A 27,250-nucleotide genomic window follows, 5' to 3' on the forward strand; every position below is an offset into this window, starting at 1 on the left:
GAAGGACGTGACATGACTTGTGCTTAGGGAAACTATTAGGGTTGAAAGTAAGGCCACCTTGGGTCCTAATGGCTGTAAGGCATCAGGCAAAATACGTCAACTATGTCAGCCTACATTTTCTCATCTTTCAAACTGCCATAACAGCAGCCACCTCTTCGGCCGGCCAGGCCTGGCCCGGCTGGATTAAATGAATGAAGCGCAGCAAGGGCTGGGCGTAGGTAAACTGCAGTCATCCTCTTCCACGACCTCCGCTGAGCCCACGCCGCTCCGCCCGCCGGCCGCCAGGGATCGCTGTGACGCGGCTCGGGCCCAGCACGCGGCCGCTCTGGCCCGGGGAAGTCGCTGTCCTTACCTTCAACAGGAGCCCGTTCCCTGTGTGTGTGTCCGCTCGCCCTCTGCTCCGTCCTGCGGTTGCCCACTGCCCTCCTACGGTCCACCATGGCCCTGCTGCACTCCGGCCGCGTCCTCCCCGGGATCGCCGCCGCCTTCTACCGGGGTCTTGCCGCCGCGGCCTCTGCCAGAGCCAGGTAAGCCAACGGAAACGGAGATGAAGCCAGGGCGATGGCCCTGCCCCGCCGAGCTGCGAGCACCCCAGGACATTCACCCCTCCCGGCTCCCAAATACACACTGTCACTCACACACACACACTTTTCTGCCACCCCCTCGGCTTTCCCTTACTGGGGGCTGAGGATTGAGCGTCCGTGCCCCACAATGATCCTCAGGATCCCACATCCCTCTGGTCCCCACATTGGGCCCTGCAGCAGGGCGTGCAACGCAATCCCTAGGGAAAGGCAGTGTGGCCCTCGGCGGCTCCCGGACTCCCGTTCAAGTGGGAGGGGTGCGGACAGTACTGGGGCAGCGGCGCCGGGGAACGCCCGTGCCCTTGATAGGGTGCCCTGGGGGCGGCGGGCGCACCTGTCCTGGCCCCCGGCCCGCCCGAGTCGGTGGGCCGGCGGCGGCTGGCTGCCGCGTGTGTGCCCTGGGCGGGAAGCGTGCGAGAAGAAGGTTTCTGGGGCGCCGGCATTCGGGCCTCGCTTTCCTCCCCGCACCTGCGACCTTGGCGTGCGGCATCCTGACCTTGCGACCCCCCGAGGTGCCTATGACCCCGCGGCCCGTTTGGCCTTTGCTTGGGAAAGGGTCGAGGTGTAGTGTGCCTCTTTTTTTGTTTTGTTTTTTCCTTATTGCCCCTAAGGAGGTCCGGTTGCAGGGAGGCCATCAATCTTCCTCTCCATCTCCCTGTGCTCTTTCATTCAGTAAATATTTCGTAACTGCAGTTTCTCAGAGCCAGGCTCTGGACCAGATGCCAGCGATACAACTGTGAACAAAGCGAGGGAAGGACAATGACAAATTGTCATTGCTCAAAAAATGACAACGTAATTTCGTACTGTGGCGTGTATAATAGTATGGAGGGAAATTTCAGAGCTTGAAACGAGCTCTAGTAATTCATTCCCAATGGAGACCGGAGCCAGACGATTAATTCAACTCAAGAAGCCGATTTGGAGCACTCTCCTTAAGCACTACCTTAATAAGGAACTGAGTTTTAAAACCACCCCCAAGCAGGTATTAACTGCAAGGAGCAAAGCGTAGCTTGGCCTTTCATTTGAATGTATGCTCTGTGTCTTTCAGCCAGCAGGGCCCCACAGCCTTGGCAGTACAGTTTTGCCCAGGCTTCGCACTTTCTTCTCTTCCCGACTTGGCTCCTTCCTGGCCCACTGTCAACGTGTGCTCTTTAAGTCTGCCTACCTAGTGGGCCAGAGCCAGGAGGAGTTATTTATGCAGCAAATTTGGAAAATCAAAGGAGTGCTTAAAATTTCCGGCAAGAGAAAGTATGTTTCCCTATTGTAGTAATCTTAAAATAATACCTTGTTTTATGGATTTGGCTAGATCGCCTGAAGCTTTAGTGCTTGGTGAAAATCCCTTGGGGTCAGGGTTAGTCATTCTTTCAGTTTGAGAGTCTGACTCATTTTTCTTTTCTGTATTTTTCTCACTAGAATATAAGTTCCATGAGAGCGGAGACTTTACCTACTTTATATTCACTGTTACATCTCAGCACTATTAACAGTTCCTGGCATGTCTCTTATATTGGATATTTTTATTTTAAGCCCTGATTTTTCACGTAATGCAACAGAAACAAATACAGTATGACATTTTAATGTTGTATCTTAGATCAAAATCTGAACATAGACTGATCCAAGTGTAATGGTGTTTACAACTAATTGATCATAACCAGTTACAGATTTTATTGTTTCTTCTCTCGACTAATCTTACACAGGGGAACCACAGTGCTGCAAAATATGCACACAAAAAAAATTCCCCTTTTTTTTTTTTTTTCTTTAAATACAGGGTCTCACTCTGTTGCCCAGGCTGGAGTGCAGTGGCACAATCATGGCTCACTGCAGCCTGACCTCCCAGGCTCAAGTGATCCTCCTGCTTCAGCCTCCCAAGTAGCTGGGACTACAGGCATACACTGCCACACCCAGCTAATTTTTCATTTTTTGTAGAGACAGAGTCTCCCTGTGTTGGTCTCAGACTCCTCCCACATCAGCCCCCCAAAGCTCTGGGATTATAGGCTGAGCGACCCCACCTGACCAGAAAATAAATTCTTGAAATAGTTGAGCACCTGATGTTGAGGAATTACTCTTCAGATTTAAATAATGATACCTGATTAGATGATAGAATCAGATGCCATATTTGGCATGAAAGTTAACCGTTCAGGCAAGATCAGACTTCCCTCCTTACACTGTGGAAGTGATCTTTACCTAGCTCCAAATGGTAAAAGTGGAAAATACTTAAACTGAACTCATCGACGTTTCTATTTAAATGGCTCATTCTAATACAATAAAACCTTGTCTGTTGTTATTCTGAAGAACTGAGGATTTATCCAATGGCATACTTGGAACTCTTTGTAAATATGTGGAACTCTTTGTAAATTCAGGTGTATCATTTAGCTAAACACTGCGAATAAAACTTTCTCTTGTTGACCTGTACTGTAAATGTATAGTGACATGAGATCAGACATAGTTGCAGTTGAATGAAGAAAAAAAAAAGATACTAATGTATTTAGATTTATAATGATTTGCTTTTAATTATTTAATTCTGATTAAAAGATACTAATGTATTTCGATTTATAATGATTTGCTTTTAATTATTTAATTCTGATTATTTACTTTTTGGTGAAATAACTCAGCAGGTCTCATGAGACTTTAAAAATGCAGTGTGCAACTGTGGTACCATAACCATTGGTTAAAAGATCACAGACCAGGCGCAGTAGCTCACACCTGTAATTCTAGCACTTTGGGAGGCTGAGGCAGGTGGATTGTTTGAGCTCGGGAGTTCTAGACCAGCTGGGCAACATGGCAAGACCCCGTCTCTACATAAAATACAAAAATTAGCCGGGCATGGTGATGTGCACCTGGAGTCCCAGCTACTTGGGAGGCTGAGGTGGGAGGATCGCTTGAGCCTGATCGCTTGAGAGGTGAAGAGTTGCAGTGAGCCAGCTGATCACGCCACTGCACTCCAGCCTGAGCAACAAAGCAGGACTGTGTCTCAAAAAAAAAAAAATCACAACTGTGCTATTGTCCCTGCCATTTTTAGCTCTGTGATTGTGGGCAAGCTAATTAACTTCCCTTCTGATTTTAAAGTAAGAAGAATGTGAGGAAAAGCAGTTTAAAAACTGTAAAACTTTAAGTAGGCTTAAGCTCCAGGGAAACTACAGTGTGATTTGGTTGGAAAGGCTTACCTGAATACTTTGTACCTAACCTCTCTTGGATGACCAGTCAATATTGCTCAGTGTTTGAGGCGTTGTGCTTGTATCCAAAGTGTACTGATAGAAATCACTTTCTAGGTCACAGGTTATCAGCATGAGTTCTGCCCCTAGAACACTCTTATTTTCATCTACTCAATTCCTTTAAAAACATCAGAGTTCTTACAATGTGTGTGTGCGTAGTCTTTACCATTTTAAGAAATGGAATAATGAAAGGCATGGAGGAGCTGAAAGATGGTTACTAATGTGGGGCTAATCAAATTGAGTATTCCCTCTAGGCCAGATGCCGTGGCTCACACCTGTAATCTCAGCACTTTGGGATGCTGAGGCAGGAGGATCACTTGAGCACAAGAGTTGGAGACCAACCTGGGCAATATGGCACAACCCCATCTCTACAAAAATCTAGCCAGGCACGGTGGCACACACCCATAGTCCCAGCTACTCGGGGAGGATCACTTGAGCCCGGGAGGTAGAGGCTGCAGTGAGCCGTGGTCATGCCACTGCATTCTAGCCTGGGTGACAGAGTGAGACCCTGTCTCAAAAAAAAAAAAAATTTGTATCCCTCTAGGAGGGGAACAACAGACACTGGAGCCTACCTGAGGGTAGAGAATGGGAAGAGGGAGAAAATCAGAAAAAATAACTGTCAGGTACTATGCTTATTACCCAGATGATGAAATTATCTGTACACCAAACCCCCATGACATGCACATGTACCCGTGAACCTGAAATAAAAGTTAAAAAAACCTCCCAGGCCTCTGCCCTTCAGATGCTAGTAGCACCTGCTTTCCCCCAGAGTTTCAACAAACAGAAATGTCTCCATAAATTGTCAGTGTTCCCTAGCTAGGCAACCCCTTCCTCTCTCTCTGGCTAAGAACAACTTTCCTTGTGATCTAGATTATAAACTTGTCTCAAGCAATAGATATGTGGTTTTCATACCTGTGTTATTTAATCTGTATTTCATTTTCAACCTCAAAACTAGCATTGTAATTGTAAAATGAACATAATTTATTACATTTAAAAAAAAATTGAGTATCCCTGCTCCTATATTTAGATTGTTTAAAAATTCAGTACTTTGAAATTGTGTTTAGAATTCTTAAAAGACAGAGGCTGGAGGGCTGGGATTGAGTGAGGGTGGTGGGCCTGCGGGGACATTCTTACTGTGCTAAAAAGCCACTGCAAACATAGCAATAAAAACATGTCATTTTCCAAAGCAAAAAAAAAAAAAAAAAAAAGAATTCTTAAAAGATATACCAGAAGACACAAGGCTATGGTTTCTGAGTTTCTATGCTTAACATTTTAAAGAACTTGAAAAATAAGTGCTTTTCACACTACTTAACAAGAATGATGCCTTCTCTCCTTGTGGTAGGGAGCAGTGGGCAGTGGCTTTGTTATGACTGACGGTCTTGGAAGATACAGACCGTCTTTTTTCTTTTTCTTTTTTTTTTTCTTCCTGAGACAGGGTCTCTATGTAGCCCAGGCTTACCTCAAACGCTAAGCTCAAGTGACTGTTCCACCTCAGCCTCCTGAGTATCTGGGACTACAGGCAAGCACCACTATGCCCAGCCAGACCATCTTTTGAAAAATGAAAACTTTTCCAGAAGTGTTCTCTTTTATAATCTAGTATGTCCTTGACATTCAGGGTATTCCTTTCACTCGGCAGTTAATGACAGTGATGTAGATAGACAGGTGGGTACATGTTTTCAGGGTCTGAATTGTGGTTAAGTAATAATGAAAGCTTTCTTCAGGCCCAGTTCAGAAGTTGGTTTAAGGTATCTGTGCTTCTTACTATCGCCTAGGAATAGCCGAGCAACCTAGAGCCACAACAACACAAAATGACAGGCAAGCTATTAAAAGAACTGGCACCAACACTAGTGAGGGGGAAGGGTGATAATGGCAGTGTCTCCCGATACTCTAGAAAAAACTATGCAGTAGTAATTGAAAAGCAGAAAAGGGCCGGGCACGGTAGCTCACGCCTGTAATCCCAGCACTTTGGGAGGCTGAGGCGGGCAGATCACTTGAGGTCAGGGGTTCAAGACCAGCCTGGCCAACATGGCAAAACCCCATCTCTACTAAAAATTTTTTTAAAAACTAGCCGGGTGTGGTGGCAGGCACCTATAATCCCAGCTACTTGGGAGGCTGAGGCAGGAGAATAGCTTGAACCCGCGAAGTGGAGCTTGCAGTGAGCTGAGATCGTGCCACTACAGTTCAGCCTGGGCAACACAGTGAGACTCCGTCTCAAAAAAAAGAAAAGCAGAAAAGGTTAGTTGGTCGGAGGGTTGTGGGTTATTGTTAAACTGATGAACATTGTCTCCCCCCACAGCCATGCTTGATTCGCTTTGTATTTAAAGAGGAAAAAAAGCAGAAAGGACGTGCATTTGGTCACAAGGTCTTACGGCTGTATGTGCTCCTTGAATTCTCTACATACTGGCCTCACCAGGCTCTGTACTGGGATGCAGGATGGTTACAAATAAAAATGGAGTGGTAATAATTTAGTAACGATGACTATTAGCGAACATCAAGCACTCTGCCAATCTAGGTTCTGAGTGTTTTTTTCATCATTATACCGGCCCTGTGAGATAGGTAGTTCTATGGCCCCATTTTACAGATAAGGAAAGTTGAGGCTTAATTTACTTGCCAGTGCTCACACAGCTGGCAGGTGACTGAGCTATTATTTGAATCCATGCAGTTTGCCCAGTACTGAAATTACCCAAGGCAAACTATTAAAAGAACCATTACAAGAAATAAGAGCCTGGGAAATCCAAAAAACTGGAAATAATCTGCCCTTTAATAACAGAGAATTGACTGTACACACTAATTAATTACAACGATTGAGACTGCAGCAGTCTTAAACTTGTCAAGGGAGCATGAATTAAACTCTGTACTGCCATCACATGTGCCCCATGGAGGAGTGAGGTGTATGAGTGCTGACTGGCCACAAGTACATTAAGAGAACCTTTGTTGGGAACGAAGTGTTCATGAGGTAATTCACGAGTTTATCAGCATGGTGAACACAGAGAACTTCCATGGTACCATACTGAAACATGTGGCTGATTCACAGTGGATAAGTGATTACTAGGAGAACTTGAGCAATTCTCCTGCAACAACCCCCAGCTCTTTCTCACCGTGAGCCTTTATTCTTAGGTCTCTGCTTGGAAAGCCCTTTTACTCCTCCTTTCAGCCTTAGCACTCAGCTGCTAAGTCACGTCCTCTGGGAAGCCTTCCTAACCTTGTGCAGTACTTTCCTTCCCTTCTCCAAGCTATTAGGTCCTCTGCTCAGGGCTCCCATAAGTAATATCCCATAATAATGCCCTGGGTAGGTGTATATCACTATCCGTCATCTCCCTGCAGTGCCCAGCCTGCATTGCATGCAGATCCCTGCTGATCACTACAGTGGACTAGTCAGGTGGTAAGGGATTGTGTTGTACTCTTCTTTACATTCCCAACCCTTAGCATAGTGTTCTTAATGATTGCTTTAGAAGATCATAAAGCCTAGAAAAGTGTTCAGGCAAGGCAGAGAATCTCTACACTCTAAACTGATTGCACAGTTTTTTTTTTTTTTTAAAGCCTTTTATATTGTAGGTGTAGTTATTAATCACTAAACCAAGGAAACTAGTCCATCAAGATTGGGCAAACTTTGTTAAAATGTTAACTTGTGTGCGCCTGTAGTCCCAGCTACTTGAAAGACTGAGGTGGGAGGATGGCTTGAGTCTAGGAGGTCAAGGCTGCACTTCAGCCTGGGGGACAGAGTGAGACCCATCTCTTTGTTTGTTTATTGAGATGGAGTCTTGCTCTATTACCCAGGCAGGAGTGCAGTGGTGTGTTCTCGGCTCACTGCAACCTCCGCCTCCTGGGTTCAAGCGATTCTCATGCCTCAGCCTCCCAAGTAGCTAGGATTACAGGCGCACGCCACCTTGCCTAGATAATTTTTGTATTTTTAGTAGAGACAGAGTTTCACCGTGTTGGTCAGACTGGTCTCAAACTCCTGACCTCATGATCCGCCTACTTCGGCTTCCCAAAGTGCTGGGATTGCAGGCGTGAGCCACTGCACCCGGCCGGGACCCATCTCTTTACAAAAGAAAAAAAAGTTAACTTCTTTTCAGATTCACTTACTATAGATCAAAACAAAATTCACAGCCGGGTGCAGTGGCTCATGCCTGTAATCCCAGCGTTTTGGGAGGCCAAGGTGGGTGGATCACTTGAGGTCAGGAGTTAGAGACCTGACCAACAGGATGAAACCCTGTGTCTACTAAAAATACAAAAATTAGCCAGGTATGGTGGCACACATCTGTAATCCCAGCTATTTGGGAGGCTGAGGCAGAAGAATCGCTTGAACCCAGAGACAGGTTGCAGTGAGCCACGATCGTGCCACTGCACTCCAGCCTGGGTGACAGAGCAAGACTCCATCTCAAAAATAAATAAAAAAAAAAAAAAAAAGCAGGCTGGGGGTGGCTCACGCCTGTAATCTCAGCACTTTGGGAGGCCGAGGTGGGTGGATCACGAGGTCAGCAGTTCGAGACCAGCCTGGCCAACATGGCGAAACCCCATCTCTACTAAAAATACAAAAATTAGCCGGGCATGGTGGCAGGAGCCTGTAATCCCAGCTACTTGGGAGGCTGAGGCAGGAGAATCGCTTGAACCCGGGAGGCGGATGTTGCAGTGAGCCAAGATCACGCCATTGCATTCCAGCATGTGCGGCAAGAACAAGACTCCGTCTCAAAAAAATAAAAAATAAACAAAATTCACTAAGTTTTGTCCTCATGTGCTCTTTCATATTTAAAACAAACTGGTCTTTTAGGATGGTAGTTCTCCCTGGGAACATGTTAGTTCTGTGTTAGTTATGTTAGCATGCAGTGTGTTTCCATCATTGCTATTTTCAAATAAATCAGTAAGTATAACAAGCTGCTCAGTTTTTCTAATACAGTAAGTATTAATAGTTATACCCCACATAAATAAAAGCTCTTTGGGGTTTTCAGTAAGTTTTAAGAGTATAACAGGATCTAAAGATCACAAAGTTTGAGAACTGCTGCTTTAGACCAATACTACTCTTTTTCCTTAAAAACACACAGTTGTATTTATTTGTCACTGTTGATCCTAGTGTGGTCTCAACACTCGTTGCTTATCTTTTAACCAAAGTAGCTTCTATTTCCCAGAGAAAATTAAGAAGAGAGGGTGGTGATGTCAGTCCTACACAAGCATTCTAAACCAACTGGCAAAACTCGTGAATACACGCAGTACAACTTCTACAGCCACATATATCCCTTTTATACCTCCTTAAAGTGGCAACAAAGAAAGACCTTTTTATTTTAATGACTCAAAGCTATAGCCTCTCGAGCATGTAAAAATAAAGGTATATAATTTTTAAATTATGCTTGGTAATCAATGTGTCTGTGGTCTATCTTAGAAATTATTTAGGTATGCAATGAATAATAATCTGTTAATCAATTCATTGTAATATTAGACCAAAAGTGTAAGTTACCCTAAAGATCTTAGAAATTGTCTTCAAGGCCGGGCGCAGTGGCTCACGCCTGTAATCCCAGCATTTTGGAAGGCTGAGGCGGGCAAATCACATGAGGTCAGGAGTTCGAGACCAGCCTGGCCAACATGGTAAAACCCCATCTCTACTAAAAACACAAAAATTAGCTGGGTGTAGTGGCGGACACTTGTAATCTCAGCTACTTGAGAGGCTGAGGCAGGAGAATCACTTGAACCCAGGAGGCGGAGTTTGCAGTGAGCCAAGATCATGCCTCTACACTCCAGCCTGGGTGACAGAATAAGATTCCATCCCCTGGCTCCAAAAAAAAAAGAAATTGTTAAGCTGGTGTATTACAAAATACAATTACTGTTCTCCCAAAAGCCTATATTCCCAGTCTAATAAGAAAAACATCAGACAAATTCCAGTAGAGGGGCATCCTACAAGATACCTGACCAGCATTCCCAAAATTGTCACAGCCAAGAGGAGCTTATGGAGACATGCAACTAAGCATAATGTGGTGTCCTAGATGGAATCGTGGAACAGAAATAGGTAAAAGCTAAGGAAATCTAAACAATGTGTGGACCTAATAATGTATGGACCAGGCATGGTGGCTCACGCCTGTAATCCCAGCACTTTGGGAGGCCAAGGCAAGCGGATCACCTGAGGTCAGGAGTTTGAGACCAGCCCGTCTCTACCAAAAATACAAAAATTAGCTGGGTATGGTGGCGGTCACCTGTAATCCCAGCTACTCGAGAGGCTGAGGTGAGACAATCGCTTGAACGTGGGAGACAGAGGTTGCAGTGAGCTGAGATCACGTCATTGCACTCCAGCCTGGGTGACAAAGAGGGAAACTTCGTCGCAAAAATAATAATAATAATAATATATCAGTATGGATTCATTAATTGTAACAAGTGTGCCATACCAATGTAAAATGTTAATAGGGGAAACCTGGGGGTAAGGGTATATGGGACTGTACTATCTGCTCAATTTTCTGTAAATCAATACTGTTTTGGCTCATGGAGGCTGAGGCAGAATTGTTTGAACCCAGGAGGCAGAGACTGCAGTAAGCCAAGATCACACCACTGTACTTCAGCCTGGGTGACAAAGTGAGACTGTCTCAAAAAAAAAAAAAAAAAAAAAGTTTGTCAGAATAGCAATTCAATTTCGTTTAACACAAATTTGTATTTTTCATAATTTTAAACATATAAGAGTAATATGGCCGGTTGCAGTGGATCACTTGAGGTCTGGAGTTTAAAACCAGCCTGGCTAACATGGTGAAACCCCATCTCCACTAAAAATACAAAAATTAGCTGACGTGGTGATGCATGCCTGTAATCCCAGCTACTTGGGAGGCTGGAATGGGAGAATCACTTGAGCCCAGGAGGCAAACGCTGCAGTGAGCCAAGATAGCACCACTGCACTCCAGCCTGGGCAACAGAGCAAGAGTCTATCTCATAAATAAATAAGTAAAATGGATCTTGGATCTAGCTAATGGGATTGAGCTAATGTATTTCTCATTTCAGCTCCTGGTGGACCCATGTGGAAATGGGACCTCCAGATCCCATTCTGGGAGTCACTGAAGCCTTTAAGAGGGACACCAATAGCAAAAAGATGAATCTGGGAGTTGGTGCCTACCGGGATGATAACGGAAAGCCTTACGTGCTGCCTAGCGTCCGCAAGGTGAGCTTGCTGTTCATCTCCTTCTGAGTGGGATGAATAAACTGAAGAGAGCCCTGGAGAGTGGCAGGAATAGTGCTGGACCAGGAATCAGGAGCCCTGGGCTTTAGTTCTGGCACTAATGGCATGAATCACCCGATTTTTCTGGGCTATATTCTCCTTGACTGTAAAGGTGAGAGGTTGGAACCACCTGTTTTTTTCCAAGATTGAACTTTCTATGGTTCTGTGATCATCTGTAAGACAGACATTAAATATGCTTTAGAAATGCTTAGCTATGCCTAGTTTAATCCTGAAGGTGCATAAGAGGACCAAGACTTTAAGCACTGTCTCTTGGTGAGAGGAACAGCTCTTCGTGGATTACTATTTTTATTTTCCATTTCTCTAACTGTGATTACCTTAATCAAACCTTTGTACACAGGCATGCTCTGTCCTTTCTTCCTGCTGAGCTATGGAATGTTTTTCACCTCTTTCTTTTGTTATATTTTTATTAGTAGCATCTTCATTTGTTAACTAAATAATGTAACAAATCCCCTTAGAATAATTTTTTAAGTTATTCAGCAAGTATTTGCTACTGCAACCTGCATCACAACCAAGCACTATTGTACATTCCCTCATTCACACTTCACCTCAACACTGTGTGAGAGGTAGAAATAGTTCCTCCATTTAACAGAGGAGGAAACTGAGGCTCAGGAAGGCTAAATAACTTGCCTAGGGTAACACAACTTGTAAGGGACAGCCAGGCCTCCAATGCCAAAGCGCGAAGATGTGTGGCTATTACTGTTAACCCTTCGAAGTTCTTAGACTGGCATATAGCTTGACGTGCTTCTCGTTTTGTATTTAGTTTGATTTAATCATCTTATATCTATTTTAGGTGTTGCTCTTAAACCTTGGTCTTGTGCATTCCAAGAATCTCATTTTATGTTAAATTGTAACCAAGAGAGACTATACCCATCCACATAAAACCTAACTTTAACAACAAAATACAATTTGAAAAAGAAAGTATTTCTGTTCTACAATATAAACTATCAAGCATTCTACCTACTCTTCTTCTCGGAGAGTAACTTCAAATTTTAAAAAAAGGTTTGGCCAGGCGCAGTGGCTCATGCCTGTAATCCCAGCACTTTAGGAGGCCGAGGCAGGTGGATCACTTGAGGTCAGGAGTTCGAGACCAGCCTGGCCAACATAGTGAAACCCCATATCTACTAAAAATACAAAATTAGCTGGGCGTGGTAGTGCACGCCTGTGATCCCAGCTACTCAGGAGGCTGAAGCAGGACAATCACTTGAACCCGGGAGGTGGAGGTTGCAGTGAGCCGAGATCGCACCACTGCACTCCAGCCTGGGTGACAAAGCAAAACTCCGTCTCAAAAAAAAAAAAAGACTTTACCTCCAAAACTTAACTTATAAAACTTTAAACATTAATCATAGTAATTCCAAGTAAGGAGAAGAAACTCAATGGATGTATTTTCTCTTGTCTAGGCAGAGGCCCAGATTGCCGCAAAAAATTTGGACAAGGAATACCTGCCCATTGGGGGACTGGCTGAATTTTGCAAGGCATCTGCAGAACTAGCCCTGGGTGAGAACAGCGAAGTCTTGAAGAGTGGTCGGGTAAGCTGAGCAGGCTCTGGCATCATCCCAGGTCTGTTTTAACAAATTTGTAATTATTTAAACAATTTTAGGCCAGGCATGGTGGCTCACGCCTATAATCCCACCACTTTGGGAGGCCAAGGCGGGCAGTTCATCTGAGGTCGGGAGTTCGAGACCAGCCTAATTAACATGGAGAAACCCCATCTCTACTAAAAATACAAAATTAGCTGGGCATGGTGGCCCATGCCTGTAATCCCAGCTACTCAGGAGGCTGAGGCAGGAGAATCACTTGAACCTGGAAGGCAGAGGTTGTGGTGAGCTGAGATCGTGCCATTGCACTCCAGCCTGGGCAACAACAGCAAAACTCCATCTCAAAAAAAAAAAAAAAAAATTAAGAAATATGAAAAGATAACTCATTTTGTGTGTAATGATTGTTTTGAGGAGGCCACACTATTTCTAATAATTCTTATTTGATAGTAAATTGCCATCATTAAATAAAATAATTTACATGACACCAATTCCAAAAATGTACTACTAGTAATCCTGAAAATGTGGTAGTCGTTTGACTGATAGATTTGACGTTACTTTTGCTGTTAGTCTCTACCTGCTTATGTTCATTTTACATTGAATATGCTTTAGAAATGTTAACTATGCCGAGTTTTAAGCCTGCAGTTAGCCCACACCCTCATGTCCTAAGCTTCCAACTTGCACAGAAACAGCAAGCAGGAAACAAGCCATGGGTGGACTGTGGGGGCTGGACCAGTCTGGCAGCCCTCTGCTGTCCCTTCACAGCCCACATGGACACAGAAAGAAGACCATGCTCCCAACATGTGAACTCATGCACATTGTGGTTCACTTTCTTTTGAAAAAAATATGTTTTTTAGTGAGTGCATTTGTATGTTTTTCTGGGTAAGCCTGGGGAGTGAAGAAACAAACAAACTAGCAAAATTAAGTCAACATTTTCTCTCCCCTTCCCCCTCTGAAAAGCCAGAATAAATACACTTTATTTACAAGACTGGTCTAAGTCCACACATGAATTTGTTAACTCAGAGTAAAGCATGCAACCTCAACCCCAGGGTTATGTAGTAATTATCCTACGTCAAATAGAGTTTGGTTTAGTTCTGTCCATACAGTCAACTGCCTGTTAGCCCCTCCTGGAAATTTCTGTACTTTTTAATTCTCGTGTTTTTTTGCCTAGTCTCTGCTCCATCTAGATAACAACCTAAGTATGAGACTGGCCTACCTTAAAATAACATCAGCTTGTCTTTTATAAGTTGTTGTGCCTGAGCCGGGCGCAGTGGCTCACTCCTGTAATCCCAGCACTTTCGGGGGCCGAGGCGGGTGGATCACCTGAGGTCAGGAGTTCGAGACCAGCCTGACCAATATGGTGAGACCCCCGTCTCTACTAAAAATACAAAAATTAGCCAGGTGTGGTGGTGCACGCCTGTAGCCTCAGCTACTGGGGAAGCTGATATGGGAGCATTGCTGGAACCCAGAAGGTAGAGGTTGCAGTGAGCCAAGTTTATGCCATTGCACTCTAGCCTGGGTGACAGAGCAAGAACCTATCTCAAAAAAAAAAAAAAAATTGTTGTGCCTTTGTGAATTGTAGTATTATCGGACCTTCAGTGAGGTTTTTATTTCCATCATGCCAAAGTTTGCAGGACAAACTATTTAAAATCATTTTTTAGTTGGGTTTTTCCCTCTATAATCTACTGCCACCCCAGTCCAGAAAAATACGTTTGTGCTTTATAGAGCCTTGTACTTCTACAACGCCTTTAAAAACAGCAAACAAAAACCTCTTAAACCTACGGTGATGTCTTGTTTGTCCCTTAAAGCTGACCAATTTGAATAAGGAGATTCACCTCAGGCATCTTCCTATTACCCAAAACATGAATATTTTCAGATTATGAAAACACATAGAAGGGGACCTCTTAGAAAACCTTTATTTATTTATTTATTTATTTAGAGATGGAGTTTCGCTCTTGCTGCCCAGGCTGGAGTGCAATGGTGCGATCTCAGCTCACCGCAACCTCCGCCTCCCAGGTTCAAGCAATTCTCCCGCCTCAGCCTTCCTGAGTAGCTGGGATTACAGGCATGCGCCACCACACCTGGCTAATTTTGTATTTTTAGTTTAGACAGGGTTTTTCCATGTTGGTCAGGCTGATCTCAAACTCCCGACCTCAGGTGATACGTCCACCTCGGCCTCCCAAAGTGCTGGGATTACAGGCATAAGCCACCGCGCCCGGCCAGAAAACCTTTAAAATGTTGTAATGTTATCCTTGTATACTTGTTGACTTGCTTTTCAAGGAACTTTGATGTTTAGAGAGTCATTCTACTTTGTATAATTCTAAAGTAATGTTTTAATGTAGTGACTGTTCTCAGTGTCTTTTTATTTTATTTATTTATTTTTTTTGAGACAGCGTCTCACTCTTTTGCCCATGCTAGAATGCAGTGGCACAGTCTCGGCTCACTGCATCCTCCACCTCGCAGGTTCAAGCAATTCTCATGCCTCAGCCTTTCTAGTAGCTGGGATTACAGGCATGCACCACCACGCCCGGCTAATTTTTGTTTTAGTAGAGACAGGGTCTCGCCATGTTGGCCGGGCTGGTCTCGTTCCTGACCTCAGGTGATCCACCCACCTTGGCCCCCTAAAGTTCTGGGATTACAGGCATGAGCCACCGCACCCAGCCTCTCAGTGTCTTTTTATATCTTTTATATAATTCACCCCTTTTTCATATTGAGGAGGAATTTTTGTGTCCTGAAAGTTTCCCGTGTAGCATGGAATGATACTAACAGGCCATAAAGAATGAGCTTCTGAAGTATGAAGGGTCCTGGACAGAGCAGTGGCCCTGGGTCTGGGCCTGTATAGAGAGTGTTACACATCACTGACCGTGGGTATCTCTCCTTCAGTTTGTCACTGTGCAGACCATTTCTGGAACTGGAGCCTTAAGAATCGGAGCCAGTTTTCTGGTGAGTCTGGAAGCTTCTTCAGGAAAGAACTGTAAATTCCGGATGACAGGGCTTCCTGTTGTGTGTGTATTTGACTGTTGATGCAGAAGTAGATTTCTTCTTTCCATGAAGTTTGCAGATGTCCTATTCTATGATGAAAAAATGAAAGGACTTTGAAGAAATTACAGGAAAGATATATTAGTGATGATGATAAATTCAGTTCACTAGGAACTTACTATTTACTACGGAGCTTTTGCATTTTAACTTGTTTAATCCCTATGAGAGAGGTACAATTAACCCCCTTTACAAGTGAAGAAAGCAAGACCCAGAAAGGTCCTTGGCTACACAGCCAGTATAACTGTCAGAGACTATTCCAACCCAGGCAGTCTTACTGCTGAGTCAATACTGCTTCTCAACCATAGAGAGAAACTGGGTGTCAGTGGAGAAAAATGTTCTCTCAGTAAAGCACGTCAACATTTTTTTGCCTCTCCTTTGTTCATTTTTCTGTTTCCTTTCGTCCCATCTTTTAGCAAAGATTTTTTAAGTTCAGCCGAGATGTCTTTCTGCCCAAACCAACCTGGGGAAACCACACACCCATCTTCAGGGATGCTGGCATGCAGCTACAAGGTTATCGATATTACGACCCCAAGACTTGCGGTTTTGACTGCACAGGAGCTGTGGAGGATATTTCAGTAAGTGTGGCTTTCAGGGTGAGAGAGGTGAACAAAACTCCTTGCTTGTGGACATTTGATGTCTCCCACCATGTCCCAATATCTGAGTTAAAATACTGCGGAAGAGCTGATTCCCAGACTTCTGGTTACCTTTGTTACTTATCAAATGATGAGGATCCTGTGGCATTTCAGATAAACCGTTTCCTTTAAAGCTTCAAAGTCGTCTCTTGGCTGTTTTTCTCTTTAGAAAATACCAGAGCAGAGTGTTCTTCTTCTGCATGCCTGCGCCCACAATCCCACGGGAGTGGACCCGCGTCCGGAACAGTGGAAGGAAATAGCAACAGTGGTGAAGGTGAGGAGGATGCACTCACTGGCGACAGTTCTGTGTTTAGTAACCAGCTTTGGAGGCTTAATTTGGCAATGTCTCAACAGAGAGTCTTAACCTTGAACCTGCGTGAAATGTCCACACAGGTGGATAAGCTGCCAGAAAAGGGCTCCCCATTTGCGTGATTAGCAGTTCTGGGATTGATGACGCATGAGTATTTGAAAGTAATTTTTTTTGGCCGGGCGCGGTGGCTCATGCCTGTAATCCCAGCACTTTGGGAGGTGGGTGGATCACCTGAGGTCAGTTCGAGACCAGCCTGGCCAACGTGGTGAAACCCCGTCTCTACTAAAAATACAAAATTAGCTGGGCGTAGTGGCCCATGCCTGTAATCCTAGCTACTTGGGAGGCTGAGGCAGGAGAATCACTTGAACCCAGGAGGTGGAGATTGTGGTGAGCCGAGATTGTGCCACTGCACTCCAGCCTGGGCAACAAGAGCAAAACTCTGTCTCTAAAAAAGAAAAAAAGAAAATAATTTTTTTCCTCATCCTGGATGTAGGGAACTCTGATAAAACCTGTCCACTGGCCCCAGGATGTCTGCTGTTGATGCCTATATTCGCCCTGGTCAGTGGTTGCTTATTGATCTTTTTAAACACTTTTTCATGTCCTCTCCTTTGCAGCATTGCCATGATCACTCTCAAAGCGTAGCCAGCTGTAAGAGAAGACACTAGTCAAAATTTCTAGAGAGGAAAATATTATTCCTGTTGTCTCATGTCCCTGTTTTCCCTTTTCACTACTTTTCATTTCCCTTTCTTTTCTCTCTCTCTCTTTTTTTTTTTTCTTTTGAGACAGAGTCTCACTCTGTCGCCTTAAGCTGGAACGCAGTGGCACAGTTATAGCTCACAGCAGCCTCTACCTCCAGGGCTCAGACAATCCTCCTACCTCAGCCCCTGAGTAGCTGGGACTACAGACATGTGTGCCACACCTGCCTGGCTAATTCTATTTTTCATAGAAACAGCATCTCACTTTGTTGCCCAGGCTGATCTCAAACTCCTGGGCTCAAGCAATCCTCCCACCTTGGCCTCCCAAAGTGCTGGGATTGTAGACATGGGCCACCGTGCCTGGCCAGTTTCCCTTTCTTTAACTTCTGTCAAATCTAAGCTGCAAACAGAATGAGACAGAAACAGCATTTGGAGAGCACTTTCAAGATAAAATGGTTCTAATGATGTTGTCTTGTGAGTCCCAGGTATAAGATGAGTCTTCCAGGATTACAATGTTAGCCCCAGAAAAGGCTTATTGTGCTTATTGGGACCATGCCCACTTCACATAAATGTCTTTCAGATTTTTATAAACATCTGGGGCCTCTTCAGAAAGACTGCTAAAGCTTTGATCTTTCATTCCTTCTCAGAAAAGGAATCTCTTTGCGTTCTTTGACATGGCCTACCAAGGCTTTGCCAGTGGTGATGGTGATAAGGATGCCTGGGCTGTGCGCCACTTCATCGAACAGGGCATTAATGTTTGTCTCTGCCAATCATATGCCAAGAACATGGGCTTATATGGTAAGCTACAGCACCCAGCATGACACATGCTCTTATGCTGGGAGAGAATGCCACGAGGGCATAGAGCTTGTAGGTGTGTGTGTGTGTGTGTGTGTGTGTGTGTGTGTGTCCATCCATGTCCATGTCCCTCCCTACCCTAAGATGAAAGACCAGTATCATAGATTTTACTGATTTTCTTAGCCATATATTCTTCGGTGTCCCTAAATTTTTCCAGCAAAGGAAACTGATTACTGCTTCTCTAAACAAAAAGTAACAAATCCATGAGCCAAGAAGATAGATACAATAAAAAATACCTTTGAATAAATACTCTGAGTACTCAAAACTTCCTTGTGCCTCAGTTCACCACTCTGGTTGTTGAAAGCTTTTTATTTATAATAAAGTTATTTTGGGGTCCTTTGGATGGAAACAGATAATAGGTAGCAAATACATTCATGATTTGCTTTAGCACATTAGATAGTAGAAGTAGAAGACAAGATCCATTTTTGTCTTTCAGGTGAGCGTGTAGGAGCCTTCACTATGGTCTGCAAAGATGCGGATGAAGCCAAAAGGGTAGAGTCACAGTTGAAGATCTTGATCCGTCCCATGTATTCCAACCCTCCCCTCAATGGGGCCCGGATTGCTGCTGCCATTCTGAACACCCCAGAGTTGCGAAAACAATGGTAAAGGCTTATGCCACTCCCCAGCCACCCACCTGTTCCCACCACTGCTCCTTCAAAGCTAGTTTTTAATTGACCTCTAGTGATATACAGTACCCCATAGATTCCATATGCGGAAGGCAGGGAAGGGAGCAAAAAATGTGTATTCCTTTTTTAAAAAATTAAGGCCGAGCGCAGTGGCTCACGCCTGTAATCGCAGCACTTTGGGAGGCCGAGGCAGGCGGATCACCTGAGGTCAGGAGTTCGAGACCAGCCTGACCAACATGGAGAAACCCCATCTCTACTGAAAATACAAAATTAGCCAGATGTGGTGGTGCATGCCTGTAATCCCAGCTACTCGGGAGGCTGAGGCAGGAGAATTGCTTGATCCTGGGAGGTGGAGGTTGCAGTGAGCCGAGATTGTGCCATTGCACTCCAGCCTGGACAACAAGAGCAAAACTCCATCTCAATCTATATGTACATATAGATAGATAGATAGATAGATAGATAGATAGATAGATAGATAGATTGGTTGAGACAGGGTCTTGCTCTGTCACCCTGGCTGGAGTGCAGTGTTGCAATCTTAACTCACTGTAACTTTGTACTCCCGGCCTCAAGCAGTCCTCCAGCCTCAGCCTCCCGAGTATTTGTTAGCACTTTGAACCAAGTTAATTGGTATTTCTCTGTAAGAGGCAGACATAATTTTTAAATGGTAGTTCCTTTTATTCCATCATTTCTATGTTAAATAGAACCTGCTTTCCCCTAAAATCATTTTCAAATTAAGTACCTTACATAGGAAGACTTCCTTAAAAACATCATATTTTTATTTGTGTCCTAATAATTGCTAGCATTGAATCAGTATTTTTGCGTATCTTTGTATTTTATTGTAGAGACAGGGTCTTGCTGTCTTGCCCAGGCTGGTCTCCTCAAACTCCTGGGCTCAAATGATCCTGCCACCACGGACTCCCTAAGTGCTGGGATTGCAGGTGTGAGCCACTGCACTCAGCCTGTTTTTTATTATCTGTACTATCTGACTCTCAACATCTGTTCTCTGAATTAGTGTTACTAAATCTTTTTGACCACAATCCACGTAAGAAATATATTTAAGGCTGGGCACAGTGGCTCACACCTGTAATCTCAACACTTTGGGAGGCTGAGGTGGAAAGATCGTTTGAGACAAGCCTGGGCAACATACTGAAACCCCATCTATAAAATTTTAAAAATATATATTTTACATCATGACCTTGAACATATTATATATTTATATGTGTGTATAACTGAAACTGTTTTTCAGACTCAATACTAAAGCCTTCATGTGCTTTACTTGAGTTTTTTGTTTTGTTTTGTTGTGTTTTTTGTTTTTTTTTTAAACAGTCTTGCTATGTCACCCAGGCTAGAGTGCAGTGGCACGATCACTGCAACCTCCACCTCCTAGGCTCTAGCAATTCTCGTGCCTCAGCCTCCCAAGTAGCTGAGATCACAGGTGTGCACAACCAGACCCAGCTAAATTTTTTTGTATTTTTAGTAGAGACGGGTTTTTGCCATGTTGGCCAGGCTGTTCTCTAACTCCTGGCATCAAGTGAACCACCTGCCTCGGCCTCCCAAAGTGCTAGGATTACAGGCGTAAGCCACCAAGCCCAGCCTCCACTCCAATATTTTCTAAATGCCAATTGCATCTTACTAAGTTGAATTTAACATACTAAGCCAGGCAAGGTGGCTCACACCCATAATCCCAGCACACACTTTGGGAGGCCAAGGCGGGTGGCTCCCTTGAACCTAGGAGTTCGAGACCAGCCTGGGCAACATAGCAAGACTGTGTCTCTATTAATAAAAGAAAATAAAAAATAAAAAAATTAACCTACCAATGGGTCATGACACATAATTTAGAAAACACTGCTCTAGAAAGGGGTTGGCAAACTGTTCTGAGAGTCAATCCAGTTTGCCCCCTATTCTTGTAAATAAAGTTTTATTGGAACACAGCTGTACCCATTTGTTGATGAATTTTGTATAGCTACTACTTTGCTGCCATGGCTGAGTGAGCAGCTGTAGCAGGCAGAGACCATATGGCCCATAAAGCCTAAAATAATTACTGTTTGGCCATTTACAGAAAGTATGCCAACCCCTACTCTATGAGTTCATAAAACCATGATGCCTGTGGAAGGTGCGATTTGTTATATGAGTTTATCCTGTGTAGCTGCTTAGTTGAGAGGTCACATCTCTAAGCAGCTCTTGGGTAGAAAAGCTAAATCTGCTATCTCTAAGAAACTTGATATGTACCTCGCCTAGTCATCATGTGACAACTGTTTTTTCTGTCTTCACTTTCTGTCTCATGAACATTAAATACTAAGAGTCTGGTTCAGGATAGTTTTTTTTGTTTTTTGTTTTGTTTTGTTTGTTTTGTTTTTTCCTTTTGATTTTTTATGAAGACAAGGTCTCACTGCATTGTCCAGGCCAGTCTCAAACTCCTGGGCTCAAGTCATCCTCCCACCTCAGCCTTCCAAAGTGCTGGGATTACAGCTGTGAGCCACCGCACCCAGCTCAGGATAGTTCTTTATGATATAATAGGTTCATGCTAGACCTACCAAAAAATTGAGTACTTTTTAAGTTATATTTTTTTGCAGCATGATATTAACATGTAAGTATATTTCAGAAAGTTTGTGAAAGGGAAAAAATTAACCATAACTCTAGCTATTCTAACTCAGCTTTTTTTTTCCCTTGCCCATTGTTTGTTTGTTTGTTTTTTGTTTGTTTGTTTGCTTTTTGTTTGTGTGGGGTTTTTTTTTTGTTTTTTGTGGGTTTTTTTTGAGACAGAGTTTTGCTCTTGTTGCCCAGGCTGGAGTGCAATGGCACAATCTTGGCTCACTGCAACCTCTGCTTTCTGGGTTCAAGCGATTCTTCTGCTTCAGCCTCCCGAGTAGCTGGGATTACAGGCATGTGCTACCACGCCCGGCTAATTTTGTATTTTTAGTAGAGACGGGGTTTCTCCATGTTGGTCAGGCTGGTCTCAAACTCCCAATCTTAGGTGATCTGCTCACCTCGGCCTCCCAAAGTACTGGGATTACAGGCGTGAACCACCGTGCCCAGCCACCCATCGTTATCTGTAGTTGTGACATACTGTTATGTACATATGTGCAGGACTGGTTTTGGTTTTGTCACTTAGAATTATACTAAGCTTTTTTTACTTAATATTTTCAATGTTTTTTAACATATTTTCATATTCTCTGGTTATGAAGTTTTTTTTTAATACATGCATTTCAATACACAATTTGAGTGTCTGTAGTAGACACAGATGCCAGACTGTGTTAATGACTGCCCTCAGGGTGGTTATAATCCAATGAGAAAGATACACACATGACTTTCTTGTTGTTGTTGTTGTTGTTGTTGTTATTGTTGTTGTTGTTTTGAGAGACTCTTGCTCTGTGGCCCAGGCTGGAGTGCAGTGGCACAATCTCGGATCACTGCAACCTCTGCCTCCTGGGTTCAAGTAATTCTCCTGCCTCAGGCTCCCCTGAGCTGGGATCACAGGCACCCACCACCACGCCTGGCTAATTTCTGTATTTCTAGTAGAGACTGGGTTTCACCACGTTGGCCAGGCTGGTCTCAAACTCCTGACCTCAATGGATCCATCCACCTCTGCCTCCCAAAGTGCTAGGATTATAGATGTGAGCCACCACGCCTGGCCACACATGATATTTAATATAAGACAGAATGGAATAAATGATGACTAAAGGGAGAGCTGTTGATTCTAGCGGGGAGTTGGAGAAGATGTAGTGAGGACCGCGGCATGTGAGCTGTGCCTTAAAGAGGGGAAAGGGCTTTTTTTTTTGCAAAGGAAATGAAACGGACAAGGAAACTGGGCAGAGATCTGAGTGAGGGCATAGGCGTGGGACATGCATTATGCAGAACTTGTGTAGAAAGCCCCAAGTTGTTTTCGTGATGAAAACACGAGTGTGAGGAGGACTGTGGGAGGCAGCCAAGCTGAGAAGGTGGAGCAGATCGTGAAGCACCCTGGTTGATACTGTAAGAAGTCAGAACTTGATTCTCCAGGCAACAAGGAGGATGGAGGGGTTTGGCTAAGATGGCTCCACATCTAGCCCTGTTCATGTACTCAATATCTTTGAGATCCAGGCCTCAAAGTGAATGAAGCTGGATGATGGAGACCGTAGGAAATTTAAAATCAGATGCCATAGCTGGAGGGTCCAGGGGCTCCTCAGCTCCAGCCAGTAATTATTTTGCTAATACAGTGCTATCAGCTTCTCATTTTTCAAGAGAAACTACAGGTTTAAGCTTTTAGGCATAGGTGCCCAATTTAAAAATGTTTCACTGGGTGAAGTAAAACATTACTAGGTCCCATATTTGGTCTTTAATTGGCAGTTTGTGATCTCTCTTCTAACTGTGCATAACATCATTATAGAGAGATGGTTTAGGAAAGTGAACACCTAAGAACAGGGAGATAAACTGTAAATGGGAATGTCATTGGTGAAAGCCAAGAATGTCCCAGAGCCATGGGAATGGAGTGGAAAGGGTAGATTCTGAGGAAGGGGAAGGTTGTATTCAGAATCAGGTGATCCCTGTGCACAGTCAGAGGACTACCTTCTCCAGTCCCTCACAGAATTTACTCTCCTTGGGGCTTTTAGCATAGCAATGTCCTATGTGTTTTACATTTTGCGGCCATATTCTGTACTTGGTTTACAGGTTTGGTTACCAGCATCCCTTGCAAGCTTTTGAAGGCAAGGACTATGTCTCAGTCCTCACCACCTAAAATAGCTTGGCTCATTGTAGATTCATAGTACATTGTCTCAATTGTGAAGATGGGAATGTATATTTCATCCATGTCAAAAATAAGGTCTTTTTTTTGTTTAACCCACAGCTTTTACCTTAATCTTAGTAGGTTTTAGAGTGATTCATCCACTTTTCTTTTTTTTTTTTTTTTGAGACAGAGTCTTGCTCTCTCACCCAGGCTGGAGTGCAGTGGCACCATCTCCGCTCACTGCAAGCTCCACCTTCTGGTTCACACCATTCTCCTGCCTCAGCCTCCCCAGCAGCTGAGACTACAGGCACCCTCTGCCACACCCGGCTAATTTTTTTGTATTTTTAGTAGAGACGGGGTTTCACCATGTTAGCCAGGATGGTCTCGATCTCCTGACCTCGTGATCCACCTGCCTGGGCCTCCCAAAGTGCTGGGATTACAGGCGTGAGCCACCGCGCCCGGCCCACTTTTCTTACTACAGATGCAATTATGATGGGGTTACATCCCAATAAGCCTGTCATAAGTCAAAAATGCATTTAAGGCCAGGCTCATGTCTGTAATCCTAGCACTTTGGGAGGCCAAGGTGGAAGAATCACTTGAGCCCAGAAGTTCCAGACCAGCTTGGGCAAAATAGGGAGACCTTGTCTCTACAAAAAAAAAAAAAGAAAATTAGCAAGGCATGGTGGAATGCACTTGTGGTCCCAGCTACTTGGGAGGCTGAGGCAGGAGGATCACTTGGGCCTGGAAGATTGAGGCTGCAGTGAGCCATGATCATACCATTGTACTCCAGCCTGGATGATAGACTGAGACCCTGTATCTAAAAAAAAGAAAAAGAAAATGGGCCAGGCGTGGTGGCTCACACCTGTAATCCCAGCACTCTGGGAGGCCAAGGCAGGAGGATTGCTTGAACCTCGGAGTTTGAAACCAAACCGGGCAACATGGCAAAACCCCATCTCTACATTAAAAGAAAATGCATTTAATACACTTAACCTACCAAACATCATAGCTTACCCTAGCGTACTTTAAACATGCTCAGAACAGGTATTAGACTACAGTTGAGCAAAATCATCTAACACAAAGCCATTTTATAACGAAGTGCTGAATGTCTCATGTAATTTATTCAATACAGTACTGAAAGAAACAAAATGGCTGTATAGGTACTTAAAGTATGGTTTCTATTGAATGTATATTGCATTTGTGCCATCATGAAGTTGAAAAATTGTACGTCAAGGACTGTCTCTACTCAAGTGTGTTAACTGTTTTAGTTGCCTGATGGAAATAGTGTTCCAATATAAAACAGAATACTATAAAATAGCTTTCTTCCCTGGCCAGTGACAGCATGTCACTCACTCGTGACCTGAGAATTGAGGCACACTAAGGGAGCGCTCAAGGGAGGTAAAAATGCAGTGAACTCCAGCATATCGGTCAGTGCTTAGGCAGAATGAGCTGTATCTCGGGGTTTCTTTACAGGCTGCAAGAAGTGAAAGGCATGGCCGACCGCATCATTGGCATGCGGACTCAACTGGTCTCCAACCTCAAGAAGGAGGGTTCCACCCACAACTGGCAACACATCACCGACCAAATTGGCATGTTCTGTTTCACAGGGCTAAAGCCTGAACAGGTGAGTGATTCTGATTTCTCTGCAGCAGACCAACTGATCAGTCTTTGCAAACCCAAAGGATTCTTTTTTTTTCTTTTTTCTTTTTTATTTAATGTTTTCGGGTTTTTTGTTTTGTTTTTGTTTTTGTTTTGAGACAGTCTCGCTCTGAAACCCAGGCTGGAGTGCAGTGGTGCAATCTCAGCTCACTGCAACCTCCACCTCCCAGGGCTTAAGTGATCCTCCTGCCTCAGCCTCCTGAGCAGCTGGGACTACAAGTGAGTGCCACCATACCTGGCTAATTTTTGTATTTTTTGTAGAGACGTAATTTCGCCATGTTGCCCAGGCTTGTCTTGAACTCCTGGACTCAAGCGATCTGCCTGCCTTGGTCTCCCAAACTACTGGGATTACAGGTGTAAGCCACTGAGCCCAGCCCCAGAAGGAGTCTTCATAGATCACCCACCTGTTCAAAGTTACCCTAAAAACAGTTAAAACAGTTATTTTGGAGCCCTTTTAGGTAAAAGTATTGTAATACTTTTTAGCATTTATTTTGCTTTTTTTTTTTTTAGTTGTTTACCTCTCTGTATCCCCCATGAACTCACAAATTTCTAAAGAGCAGAGCTTGTTTCGATCATGTTCATGATCACTGTTGCTTCTCCCAAGAGAGCAACAGGAGAAATAGCTGTTTCATAATTGAATCCTGGCTCTGCTGAATCTAAAGGTGTTTTTTTCCCCATCTGTTTATGCCTCAGAATTCATCATCCTACTTTAAAGTAGCTTTTTTTTTTGAGATGGAGTCTCACTGTCATCCAGGCTGGAGTGCATTGGCACAATCTCGGCTCACTGCAGCCTCTGCCTCCCAGGTTCCAGGTTCCAGCTATTTTCCTGCCTTAGCCTCCTGAATAGCTGGGATTACAGGTGTGAGCCACTGCACTCAGCCTTAAAGTAGCTTTTTATTCTTATTTTATTCCAAGCTAACAGCAAATTCTGGGAACAGGTTTTAAGTGAGGAAATAGAGCTTTGGTAAGTTGGCTACTGTGCCATGTCAGGCTGGGGAGAATCCCCTGTACCGGGAAGAGGTACCCAAGTTCTTTCCTCTCTGCAGGTGGAGCGGCTGATCAAGGAGTTCTCCATCTACATGACAAAGGACGGCCGCATCTCTGTGGCAGGGGTCACCTCCAGCAATGTGGGCTACCTTGCCCATGCCATTCACCAGGTCACCAAGTAGTGTCCCTGGTGTGAGGAAACAGAGACAACCTTTCTGTCTTCAGCCTCTGCGATTGAGAGCTTCACACAGACAATGAGAGAGGGTGGATGGTGGTGAGTGGATCATTTCTTTCAACCACAGTGTGTAACACTCAGCATTTGAATGTTTCTCAGAAAAGAATATGTAGTGACACAGGGCAGAGGCATCTGTGGCTGGCGTCTGGAACATTAAACCAAACTCTCCCCTGTCCTTTTTTCTCCAACTTTTTTCAAAGAGTTTACATGTGCAAGAAAGTCATCGCACCAAAAAACCTGTCAACTATGCCATTGCAATATTTCAGAAGCTTTAACTGAAGTGTCAGCTTCCTCGTGAGAAACAGCACACATTAGAGGCTTTGAGAGAAGACCTAGTTCTATCATGAGCAGTCGGCCTCGTATCTGTCCTCCCATCTTGGAGCAACCTTATCAACAGGCCGCACTGCAGAAGTGATGTTTTATGAAAACTAATGAGGCTGCTGCCACTCCAGCAAGGAAAATAATGCGGTTTCCTGTCTTATTTAAGAAAAAGAGAAGGCTCTCTTTTCTCCCTTGTCATTGCTGTTCTTTTCCTTACACACAAAGATTTTTTAACTATTGCAGATTTTCATCCCATTCTACTGCTTGACTTACCATCAACTCCATCCTATTGAGATTTATTTAAGAATGAAGAACATAATTTTCTGCTGATGCTATACCCTCACCTTTCTCAGCAAAGAATAGTGGAGAGTAGGAAACTGTACTTTCTCTCAGCATCCTCTTGAATGATAGTGTAAGTTTCTCCAGTTGGGATGTTGTCTCTGCCTGGTTGGACCTCCTCCCTTTGTTGAATGTGGTGTGCAGCCACTCATCTCACACCGTGAGTCCAGCGGCGCAGGGTGGTACCAGGAAAGAGGATATTCTAGGCTTTGTGTGCTGCTAGCTGGGTTCAGGCTTCACCCACTGGAAAGAACTACCATCTGCTCTAACCATGTAGACTTATTGCGGCCTGGTTTCTCTGTTACAATAAAATTACTGTAGACCCAA

The 27,250-nt window shown here is 44.1% G+C and overlaps 1 protein-coding gene across 1 annotated transcript; it reads left to right on the plus strand.

The window, feature by feature from the left end:
* Positions 1-315: 315 nt before the first annotated feature.
* GOT2 (glutamic-oxaloacetic transaminase 2) lies at positions 316-27,250 on the plus strand. The gene is made up of 10 exons (XM_030795979.1): positions 316-527; positions 10,760-10,916; positions 12,392-12,520; positions 15,410-15,469; positions 15,979-16,140; positions 16,367-16,471; positions 17,850-18,000; positions 18,494-18,659; positions 24,856-25,006; positions 26,088-27,250. The coding sequence occupies exons 1-10, from the start codon at positions 439-441 to the stop codon at positions 26,208-26,210; spliced, it is 1,293 nt and encodes a 430-aa protein (XP_030651839.1). The 5' UTR covers positions 316-438; the 3' UTR covers positions 26,211-27,250.

Source organism: Nomascus leucogenys, chromosome 2, assembly GCF_006542625.1.
Source record: "Nomascus leucogenys isolate Asia chromosome 2, Asia_NLE_v1, whole genome shotgun sequence".
NCBI classification, from domain to species: Eukaryota; Metazoa; Chordata; class Mammalia; order Primates; family Hylobatidae; genus Nomascus; species Nomascus leucogenys.

Excerpts from the sequence above, each read along its gene's own strand:
- GOT2 (XM_030795979.1), top strand. The coding sequence starts at position 439 with ATGGCCCTGCTGCACTCCGGCCGCGTCCTCCCCGGGATCGCCGCCGCC. Across the intron at positions 528-10,759 it reads GCGGCCTCTGCCAGAGCCAG|CTCCTGGTGGACCCATGTGG; the intron begins GTAAGCCAACGG and ends TTCTCATTTCAG. Across the intron at positions 16,472-17,849 it reads AAATAGCAACAGTGGTGAAG|AAAAGGAATCTCTTTGCGTT; the intron begins GTGAGGAGGATG and ends ATTCCTTCTCAG.